The sequence below is a fragment of the Podarcis filfolensis genome (assembly GCF_964270895.1).
Source record: "Podarcis filfolensis genome assembly, chromosome: 4".
Taxonomy (NCBI): domain Eukaryota; kingdom Metazoa; phylum Chordata; class Lepidosauria; order Squamata; family Lacertidae; genus Podarcis; species Podarcis filfolensis.
Genome location: NC_139607.1, coordinates 37,947,935 through 37,960,051, shown reverse-complemented (window position 1 = coordinate 37,960,051; position 12,117 = coordinate 37,947,935). Strand labels below are relative to the sequence as shown.

Here is a 12,117-nt window from a genome sequence, read left to right as displayed (position 1 = left end):
TTAAATCTCTTTGAGATTTGTTATCTAATAACTTGGGCTGTGCCTGAGCCTGTATGTACTGCAAGTGCTTGCTAGTTGATGGCAGCAGCTACCTCCGAGTCTCCAGATCTTTGGAGATTAGTGTGAGCCCCCCAATCGCCATCCATGAGCCGAATCTTCAGATTTATAACTTGTTGCAGAGCATAGTCCCAACTAAAAGCCGGTCATCTTTTGGCTCAATCTCAAGAGTATCTCGTAACTCTAGCAATTGTTTCTGTTTTTCATAACAGTGGGAAATTTTATGGCTATTTTTTTCCTTCTCCCTGTCCAAAATAAATGCGCTGCTTAAAACAAAGAATGAAACTAAAGGGCACCATTTGAATTTCAGCGCACCAACGATTGAAGATTGCAAAGGGCTTCCACTTGATCTGTCCTAATCACGTGTGACACTTTTCTAAAGAGAGTCCGAGAGTCTGACATGGGAAAGGAATGAAAGACAGTCATTGGGAGAAATGCTTTCATGTTGGTCTAATGACTGTATAAAATGCAACATGTACATTCTTAAACCCTGGCAAGTAACTGATAAGTCTAAAGGGAGCTGTTAAGTATATGTGTGTCTAATTTCCAAGAAAAACTACATCCCTCTTTTTGCTTCCCATTCTACATGTTGACTGAATGCAGGGGCGGGGGGAGTAGGATCCCACTTCCTGGCCCTGTTCCTTTGAACATTTAGCAAAGGGTGAGCATAGAGCTTCTATGTGCCTATAGCTGTAGGCACACAGATTCCACACATTCAGAATCCCTCTTATTGAGGGGCTCCTGATCATGTCGAAGAGTCTGCAAGCACACAGCTGTATGCATGGAGAGGCCTGATTTAACCTTCTGCTGAACTCACAAAGGTTGGGGTGAACACCTTTGGAGGTTGGCAGGGCCAACAGGTCTCTCAACATGTGGAAAGAAGGATGGGAATAAGGTTAAAGTGTATCTTGAGACCAGGGAACAAAACAAATGTGTGCACCTGCGCTGTTCCCATTTTATGCTGGTCACTTATACAATTACCATTAGGTCAAAAGTATTCCGATTCCTCAGTTGTTTCATTGGTTATATTTTACCCCCTGCTATTTAGTAAAGATTTGCTTTCAAAGTGGTATACAGTCATACCTCGGGTTACAGCTGCTTCAGGTTGTGTTTTTTCGGGTTGCGGACCGCCGAAACCCAGAGGTACCACAGCGGGTTACTTCCGGGTTTCGGCAGTCGCGCATGCACAGAAGCGCTAAATTGCGCTTTGCGCATGCACAGATGCGGGTTGCGAATGCTGCCGGTTGCGAACATGCATCCCGCACGGATCACTTCACAACCCGAGCGTCCACTGTATAGCAATTCCACTCCAGCCTGTATGCATCTTAGGTGTGCCTATTCTCATAGAATCATAATCATAGGACTGTAGAGTTGGAAGGGACCACAAGAGTCATCTAGTCCAACCCACTGCAATGCAAGAATCATTTGCCCAATGTGGGGCTTGAACCCACAACCCTGAGATTAAGGTTCTCATGCTCTACCACCTGAGCTATACAATCTGACTCTTGGCAGCTGTTGACATATAGGTTCCAGGCTGGGACAGCTGTGGGGGTGGGGAATGGGTTGTTGCTGGATTTGAGCTCCCTGATAGTAAAGGTGACAGTCCACTGAAATGGTCCCTGCATTAATCTGTGGTATGCCTGGAAGTTGTTAACATAGTCCAGATTTAGACCATTGCTGATTTGATTTAGAATGGCAGACTGGAGTTAAAATGCTTGCATGATACTTGATTTTAATTGCATTTGTAAACACAAATGGTTGTATTGTGGGGTGTACTCCTCCAGTGTATATTTAATAAGTAATATGACATCTTCTAAAATTTTAGACATCTCTTGTCCAGAGATGAGCAGTATGGTCAGCTAAAGTCAAGCATTGTAGTGTCATAAAGATACCAATGCTTTCAAAACTGAGGCTGTGACTATTTTCTTTTCACAGAGGTCTGCTATAGTTAAATCAAGCCTCAGAAATTAGAATACTGTTTGTTTTATTTGAATTTTCTGGGTTACTTATTTCACATTGCTACATTCATTGTTTGTCTACATGGCATGATTTTTTAAAAATAGTTTAATTGAATTATAATGGTAACAAAATACACAAAGGAAACAAAATAGGAGTCATCAGAGTTCAGAATAATAGGCATAGAATCTATATACAACAAAGAGGATGTGTTGGGAATCTTGCATCAATTTAATCATGAACTTTAGGGAGGGTTAATAAGAGGCCGGAACGTACATATATCCTCTCCATAGAGCAATTTGAGTCAATGGTTGACTTTGGATATTCACATATCTATTCACATAAAACAAAAAGTGTCCTCAGATACTATCAGATTTATCTGTCCCCCCCCCCCCTGCCCTAAGTATGCGGTATCAATACATCAGACTTTCAGAGACCAAATTTTATCTAAGCACCCTGCCGTGGTGAATTTGGATGTTTTCCATTGGCTGGCCAACTCCAAGCATGCTGCTACCAGTAACACAGGAAACATGTTCCTTACGGATCTCAGGACCACTCGGTCTACTGATATTAAGTAATGCCAGAGGTGGAATTGGGGAGGGGGTGTTGTCCTATAATGGCCTATAGTTTGGGCAAGAACTCCATCCGAGTAAGTTTTCACAAAACAACATTCCCACCACAGAAATAACCCCTCCCCTCTCCACAACATATCCAACAGAAATATTTGGATTTATGGTGTTTTAATTTAAGCAGAGTCCAGTGCCACCTATGGATTGTTTTTAAGGTTGCTTCTTGGATTCTTTCTGAAACTGATTTCAATGTCACTTTCCTCCACGTTGCATCCCACACACCATTTTAATATTTAAGGAGGTACCAGCTTCTTCAGTAAGTACCTTACATGTTAGGGATTTCTTCCCTTTCATATTGCATCCATCCTGTGCACATACCATGTAAGGCATCTTCTCGCATTTTCCACCCTTAATTATTTTCATGCAAATAACTGGATTTGAAAGATCTTAAACTAGGATGGGTGTGGGGGGTATCAGAAGATTGGAGTAGGTTTTGTGCCATCAGGGGCTGGCCATCGTTGCGAAGGTCTAAAACTTGATAACTTCTTCCCTCCTCACATCTCTGAAATTTGTGGTATTCATCAGATGGCATGAGCAATCTTCAAATGAAACTGAACTGTTGCTAACATTAATGAATAGTGTGCCTATTGATTTTGTAAGAAATCATCTTTGGATTATAAGAGATTGAAGGATACTTTCTCCATTGCAGGAAGATTTTGTCGTATATGAATTTTGTAGCAAGTAATACACTAAGCACAACTGTTTCATAGTGAATCTTAATATCAAGCTGTTTTCACACTTCCTTCATGCTCTTGGAATGCAACTGGGTTTATGTACATCCCCCCCTTTACTATGATGATTCAGCTACTCTTGTATGTATCTGATGCAGACATATACTGAATTTATGTTTGAAGTACATAAGTTGTATTTCTCTTGTGCATGTAAATTTAGCCTCCCCGTGGACAGAAGGCAACATTCCTCATGGTGAAATGCTATGCAGAACTTATGAAAAGGGATAGACAGACATAGAACCATAGGATTGTAGAGTTGGAAGGGATCCTGAGGAACATCTAGTCCAACTCCCATGTAATGCAGGAATACACAGCTGTCCCATATGGGGGGTGAACCTGCAACCTTGGCATTATCTGCACCATGCTCTAACCAACTGAATTATCCCAAAGTGGTTCATGAGCCATCTGAAAGACAAGAGAAAGTGAAAGGTAATTGAGTAATTGCCAAGTTTCTTAATACAGGAAAGGCTTGCTTCAGTGGATTATATTGACCCTATGGCTTTTGACAAAGGCAGGACATCTGTATTCAGTGACTAAAGTGCAGTCAGGAATCTTACTCAAGAATAGTAGGCTAGGGGGCACAAACATGGATTCAGTCCTTTAAAATGGACATCTAGCTTAGCATTACTGCCTCCCAATTCAATCCTTAAATGAAATTGGGTGCTTTTAGTAGTACCATTTACACCCATTTCCTACCAATTTCCGCTTGTTGCTCCATTCTCTTATCAAACCCCTGCACCTCACCCTTCCCACTCAGTAGGTTAGCAATAAGAAATCTGACCATGGGAAGACATCGTGTTAAAACGTTGTCCAGTACAATGTGAACAGTCTCCTGCACGTCCCACCTCACTGGCACCAGCTCCAAGGAGGCATTCAAAAACGTTCACTTCCTTTTTAAAAAACCAACTATAACTTGTTTCATCCAAATCAACAAACTGTGCTTAATATTAGTTATGGTTGGATTAAAAGATGCCAGTGTGAAGCCATTGCTTCTTGAGATACCCAGTGCTTACTAGGGGCCTTCTGTCTGCAAAGCACATTTACTCCCACAGAGCTTAGTTAAACAGATCCTTTGTGTTCTTCTTGAGAATGGGGATGGAGGGCAGGGCTTGTAACCAAGCTAGTTCTTCCTCCATTCATCAGAGGGAAGGCCTATGTTCCATAAAGGAAGGAAGATCTACAACTGGCAACTCCCCTTCCACTTCCCCCCATAATTAAGTTGTGTTGGGACGAAATGAGCTTCTTGAACAAATGTTTAGTGTACACAATGTTTTTAGTATAATGAATCTTATTGTACTAGCTTGTGCCCTTCTTGTGAACGGTCTAAAGTTTTATGTTACTTTGGTTTGTTTTAATTCATTTAGTTTCTAAATAAAGCAGACAGCTGAAAGTAAACATTTACTGCTCATCTCATTTAGATCAGGAGATTCCAGTGTTCATAACATAGCAATTTCCAAAAATATTTTGACAGATATAGTCTTCACTAACATCATGTTAGAGTGGCCTAGGAGAGAATTTGCTACGGCAAAGTTAATACATGCTAGATTTCTTTGCACTACTGGTGGCAGGGATACAAGAACTATTACTGCTCCCTGGGCAAAAAAAATCCAGTGTGGTCCTTTGTCTAGAACTATTATTTTTGTGCTTATCTGTGAACTTGTTAGTTTTCAGGATTGGATCCTGAAAACAGTATTAAGGAGTAGCCCAGACTTCCAAAAGAAGTTAGTAAGCTACCTTCCAGATGACAAATTTAGTCTATAGCCTTAATTACTATTAACATTGCTAAGGAATTTTAAATGAAGAATAGCAGTAATTAATCTTTCCTGCCCAAATTCCTTTTATTGATATCTTAATCTTTGTCTGTTGCTACATTACTTCATTTCATTCTGCGCAAATTGTAACATTAAGGCTGCAATCCTATATTAATATATATGGGAGTAAGGTCCATGTAACTGAATAGGACACAGAGGTAAGTAGATATCTATAGGATGCCTCTTGTTTAGGTTTGCTGAATCAGCTCATAAGTGAATCACGGTGCATATCTTTCAAACCACACCTGACATTTTAAGTGTCACAACGTTGAATAATACCGAAGACAAGTGCAGCTCTTTAGAACCTGTGTGCCAGATATTCATTAAAGTTTCAGTGGAATGTGACTTAAAACATACAAAACACGTATGCAAATATTGTTCATGCTTATGCGTTTGTGGCATTTGCTTGAAGATGTTTATGGATTTGCACATATGTGTTGCATTGAACAGTATAAACATAGGATGCTTTTTGCTTTCATTGGAAAGCTCTTTATGGTTGGAAGTTCATGACAGATTTCAGCCTTGTTTTGCTTTCTGAGTATTATACACTGCAAATATTCTGGCATGTGGTGACATGGAAATCCATGAAGTCCTTTTGAAATTTATTTCATCACTGGTCTAGCTCTTCAAGGTTCCAGACAGGAGTCTGTTTGCTTACTCTTACCTTGGAGATACTGGGGACTGAACTTGGGAACTTTTGCATGCAAAGTGGATACTATATCATTAAGCTATGGCCATTCCCTAAATTGTAAATTATTATTGCTTGTTCTGATATCCTTGGCTTTGTTAATAAGTAACATGCCTCACATTTTCAGAATACTCATTTACATGTATAATAAATTAGAAATGAAAAGGTATCGTTTAGTTACCGTATTGGCCTGAATATAAGCCTCACTTTCCCCCCAAATTCTGACAGTGAAAAGTTAAAGTGCAGGTTATATTCATGACCTTACGGTATGCAGCCAGGAGCATGGCAAAGTAGTGCCCGCCCCGTGCATAGTCCCCTGTCCTCAACCCCAAGGCCAGGAAGGGAGAGAGTGAGGAAGGGGAAAGGCCGTCGGCGACGCAGCGCGACTCTCCCCACCCCCGGCTCCCAGTTTGCAGCCAGGAGCAGCAAGGATTTGAGCAGTTTATATTCGGGTATTTCTGGCACTGTGGGTTAAACCACAGAGCCTAGGACACAGAGCCTAGGCCGATCAGAAGGTCGGCAGTTCGAATCCCCGCGATGGGGTGAGCTCCCGTTGCTCGGTCCCTGCTCCTGCCAACCTAGCAGTTCGAAAGCACGTCAAAGTGAAAGTAGATAAATAGGTACCGCTCCAGCGGGAAGGTAAACGGCGCTTCCGTGCGTTGCTCTGGTTCGCCTGAAGCGGCTTAGTCATGCTGGCCACATGACCTGGAAGCTGTACGCCCGCTCCCTCAGCCAATAAAGCGAGATGAACGCCGCAACCCCAGAGTCGGTCACGACTGGACCTAACGGTCAGGGGTCCTTTACCTATTCCCCCCCTCCAATTTTAAAGGTGCGGCTTATATTCGGGCCAATACAGTACTTGTTCTTCAACTTGAATAAATGAAGACATGCTACTGCCATGTACATTATAAGTGACACAAACCTTGGTGGGAATTGCAGTGGTAGAGGTTCACTAAAGAGCCCTCCACAGGCTTCGTATGTGTCATCGGTTAAGCCAGATAGCTGTCCTTTTGCAACCAATAATGTTAAAACAAGTTTAGAACGCCCTTCTGCAAAAATTATGGAATGTGCATAGTGACTGTGGGTGTTTAATAAAGCATAAGTTAAATGTTTAGTTATGGGATAAAGGGCTGAGCGGCATTCTCAGTGAACTGTTGATTATCCATATGACCCTTCATACTTTTCCACTTGATTTCCTGCAGGGTGACTTCACTTGGAACAGCATGTCAGGGCGCAGTGTTCGGCTGAAGTCTGTTCCTGTTCAAAGTCTTTCTGAATTGGAGCGTGCCCGGTTACAGGAAGTGGCCTTTTATCAGTTGCAGCAGGACTGTGACCTAGGATGTCAGATAACGATTCCCAAAGGTGAGATGTGATCCTGAAGTCTCCTGAGGACAGTGCTGAAATGGTCGGCCCTGTCTGGTACATTGCAAACTGTTATTTCCATTTGAAGTATATAATAAGGGGGGGGATTCTTTCTATGAAATTAGTTTTTGGCTGCTGTTTTTAAGTGGTTGAATGCGGTCTCAATGTATACTACATAAATGTTCTCTTCAAGAATTGTATTCCCCAAACAGTTAAAATACCATTTTTTTTGATAACACAATCACATATTTTGCCATTCACCCCATGAGGGAAACTAGTTACTCACTGATGGCCCTGATTTTAGAATTACCCAAAGGCTCTATGCTACTCCTGAGCAGCCTTTAAAATTGCTATATGAACTGGTGAATTAAAAATATTTGTTGTTTTTAGATATTTAGGTCTGACTTACTAGGGAGGATAATAAAAACAATCTCATTTTCAAGGGCTTCTTATATGCAAAATATTTATGAAGAAGAAAAATTACAAAATGTTGCTTTCTTTAGGCTGTGCCTGGGTCAATGCTGGTACTTAGCAGTGATCTTTTTTATCCTTTTTATCTTTTTTTATTTAATAACGAAGGCAGCTGGAGAGCCTGGGAACCCACAAACAGGATTTTACTAGTGATAATAATGGGGTAGCTGTTATTTACATTATTTGCCCGTGGACCCATTGAAAGCAACTGGCTAACCACTATAAATAGGATGCTGGTGTCACTAGAATATCTGTCTGATCCAACAGGGCTCTGCTTATGTTTAGATGCCTATCTATGCATATTGTTCAGACTGAATTTGGGAGGGAAAAAATTGAGTGGACTGCTTATCTCTCATCTATACTACAGACTGCAGCATTATTCATGCATTCGGCTTTTTAACTGGGAAAAGTTAGAACAATTCAGATGCAAGAGAACATAATGCAATTAAGTTTTATTTGGGAAAACGTAGCATCTACTAATGTTGCTTTAAGGATCTTCTAAAGGTCAGAGAATAGCTGTGTTATGAGTCAGAACCATTTATATGCCTCATTATGGATTTCAATAGTTTCTATGGTCTTCTTCTACTTTAAAGTTGCCATGCCCAAAGTAAACTAATTTAAGAAATTGCCACTTTGGAGATTTGGATGGATCATTTTACTGCTTGCCATAACCTGCAAGCAAACTGGAAATATGTAAAGATCCTCACAATAACAAAGGACACTTAGTTTAATCCTTCCTTTTCATTCTGGCTTCTGGGCCTTGTTATAAAATATTGAACTTGTCAATGCTTTTTCTTTTCTTTCTTTTCTTTTACTGTACTTGACTAGCCAGTTGACTTATTTTGATTGACTGGCCTGTGCTGAACTTTTCATAGATAAAAAGCATAGTCTTGGAGTAAATTGTGTCCAAACGGAGCAAGAAACAATTTAACATTCAGAACCTTTATTCTGCTGTGTTTGGTTTTGTGCCCAGTATGTTACTGCTTGGCTATGAAAAAAATGGCAATGTGCTTTCTGCCTTGTGTTTATTTTGGCAGGGGGCGGGGTTGGGATTTTGGACCTCTGTTTATATTGCTCTTTGTTGTGTTTAATTACCTATTTGTCATCTTCATTCAGTGTGACTATGGTTTTTACATTTTTTTTTGTCGTTACTTGCCGTTGGTCCCTTGTATTTAGCCATTTACGATGGTGTTAATGTATCTGCGTTTTTGTACAAAAGTGGAAAGGATCAGAGTAAATTTCCATGGATTATGTTTCCAAATTTTAGCACCAATTTGCATATGGTGCCTCAGTTCCCAAATATACAAGGCATAATAGACATGTACGCTATATGACAGGAATACATAGATGTACACATTTTTTCTACACAGATCTAAACCAAGATAGGGAGTAGATAGAATAACTGAATCGGCCCTCAAACATTATTAGATAAACAAAGCGTTCTGCAACAACTTGATTTCTTGTGAAAGAATGTATTCAAACAATCAGAGTGATGGCTACTTTAAATATAACTCTCACAGAGAGCTTTTTACACAACTTCTTCAATTCACACTTTGCTGCTGCAGCCCTGCAGATGGCAATGGTTGACACTGAGATTGCAAGGAAGGGTGGTACAATAGACAGCAGCTTTTGTGTGAGAAGTTCTGAGATTGCTTCTAAAGGTAGAACTTAAGTTCTAAAATATGCAGTGAGCAAAAATAAATAATAACAGCTGGCCCTTTTTTCAAGTTTGTTTTCCCCTTTTGAGTCTTTTATTTGTTGCTGTGGCTCCCTCCTGTTCCTATGTGTACATGTATGTGTTTTGCAGTGACAATGGTAGTTTCAGGCTGTACATGATTGTTCCCATAAGAGCGAGCTCTGCAGTCTCTTAAATCCGCCACATGTGGTTCCTAGTCATTTGAATCTTCTTCCCACAGTCAAATGCAGAAAGCTTATATTTGTTTTTCTTCCATAGTAATGAACACTGCCTTTCTGGTATCTTGGAGTGAATTAGAATGAGAAACAAAGCAGTTTCACCTCCCAGACCTTAATCCTCTTAAGTTCTCTCTTGGTTTGCAAAAGTGACCATGCATCAAAGAAGCTAAATAAATGGCTATCTAAAGGGCTCCTTTGCTGTTTGGAACTAATTGACAGCCCACAACAATGCAAACATGAGTCATTGCCTCATAAGTGAGATAAAATGGGAGATGTCTCTTTTATTGATGGTACTTGCTATGCTATTGCACACACGTGCATCATCTGAAAATTAGGAGAATATACTTACGGCTTCATAGCATTTGAAACGTATGCAAACGTAACTGGTTGATATAATCATATGATTTAGTCAATGAGTTGACTAAGATTTATTTAATCTGGTTGTATCCCTGCAAATAAACAGTCATTACAGATAAAAACAAGAATCGCTAAAAACAAAGAAAAATCATTAAAATACAATTGAACATTGATAGAACTATTTACATATATAAAATTTGTTTAAACCACACGTAAGTGTTAGTATGTGCTTCAGTGTGGGACTGATGTAAACAACAACCCCCAGATTCCATCTATAAATCCAATTCAAATATGAGACTATTCAAATGAAACTCTTCTGAGGCTTATAAGCAGTATAAATGTTAATAAGAGTATTGGATGTAGGAGATTTAGGAGGGATTTGTTTTTGCTGCTTCCTTATTTTTACTCCCACCCCCAAAGTATATCTTCCTTATTTGATGTTAAATACTTTCATCTGGCTATGATTTATTTGTAAGCAAAACATCCTGCACATTTTGTAGAATGGAATCCATAAACCTTTGTAACCTTCCTATAGAATAGTTTTGTTTGGAAAGATTAAGAAATATGCAAACCAGAGAAAACTTCGACCTTGAGAACTTTACTTTAAGGAAAACAAAAGCAGCAGCAAATAATGAATTTGCAGCAGGATATATGAAGGAAAACTCACTATCTTCTGACCACCTATCTTGTTTCGACTTTAAGTTTCAATTTGTTCACTCTTATCTGGCCCATTGTTGATACTGGATATTGATACCCCTTTGATCTTGATATTCCACTCACCCCAGATAGACCCGGCGTTAAGATGGCTACCATGCACTAAAAAAACCCTGTCCAAGAATAGAGTATTGGAGAGTCACTGGAAAATACCCAACATGGTTTATTTCCATGGGGGCTTTTTAAACTCAGTCATCCATCTCTTTTAGATACCGGGAAATATTTAGAGCAGAACTCTAAAACTCTGTAGCTCTGCAGAATATAATATGCTCAAAATATTATGCCCTAAATAAGCAATGTATGATATAAAAGTAACATCACTTCTTGAAATGTGTAGCCATTATGGGAAGGTTTTTATCTAAATGTTGAATCTGGAACTCAAGACAGGCCTAAAAGTATGGTCTAACTATTCTGAATGAACATAGGGTGAGCCTGCTAAATCAGGCCAATGGCCCATCTTGTCCAGCATCCTGTTCTCACAGTGGCCATCCAGATGCCTGTGGGAAACCAGGGAGCAGAACATGAGCACAAGAGCACTCTTACCTCCCGTGGTTTCCAGCAGCTGGTATTCTGAAGCATTGCTGCCTTTAACTGTGGATATAGAGCACAGCCATCGTGGCTAGTAGCCATTGATCACTCTCTCCTCCATGAATTTATCTCATCTTCTTTTAAAGCCATACAAGTTGGTGGCTTTCACTGCCTCCTGGGGGAGGAGTTCCATAGTTTGACTATGCACCATGTGAAGAAGTACAGTGGTACCTCTGGTTCAGAACTTAATTCGTTCCAGAGGTCCGTTCTTAACCTGAAACTGTTCTTAACCTGAGGTACCACTTTAGCTAATGGGGCCTCCTGCTGCTGCTGCACCACCGGAGCACGATTTCTGTTCTCATCCTGAAGCAAGGTTCTTAACTCGAGGTACTATTTCTGGGTTAGTGGAGTCTGTAACCTGCGGCGTATGTAACCTGAAGCGTATGTAACCCGAGGTACCACTGTACTCTCTTTGATCTGACATGAAACTTCCAACAACGTTCACGAATTCCAGTGTTATGAGAGAGAAAAACTTTCTTTGTTTACTTTCTCCACGCAGTGCTTAAGTTTATAAACTTCGTACTTGCCTTTTCTCTAAACTAAAATGTCCCAAACTCTGCAACCGTTCTTCATAGGGGAATCGCTCCATCCCTTTGATCATTTTGGTGGCCCTTTTCTGAACCTGTTTCATTTCTACAATATTGTTTTTGAGGTGAGGTTACCAGAATTGTACACAATATTCCAAATGCCATTGCACCATAGGCTGGCATTATGATATTGGCAGTCTTATTTTATTTTTTTTCCTGAGTTTCTGCGCTTACACTAATAAGTAGGTAGAGAGATTAGGAAAAAAATGTGTTGCTTTAATACTGCAGTTGTTGTATTTCTTGGTATATAAT

General features: G+C 40.1%; 1 protein-coding gene across 8 annotated transcripts in view; it reads left to right on the top strand.

Moving 5' to 3' along the window:
* The window catches only part of ARHGAP6 (Rho GTPase activating protein 6), a 187,863-nt gene that overhangs the window by 135,685 nt on the left and 40,061 nt on the right, over positions 1-12,117 (top strand). For all 8 annotated transcript variants that reach the window (XM_083612115.1, XM_083612114.1, XM_083612118.1 and 5 more), the window contains exon 2: positions 7,075-7,234. In XM_083612115.1, coding sequence (XP_083468241.1) covers positions 7,075-7,234 — 160 coding nt within the window. The remainder of the gene's footprint in view (positions 1-7,074; positions 7,235-12,117) is intronic.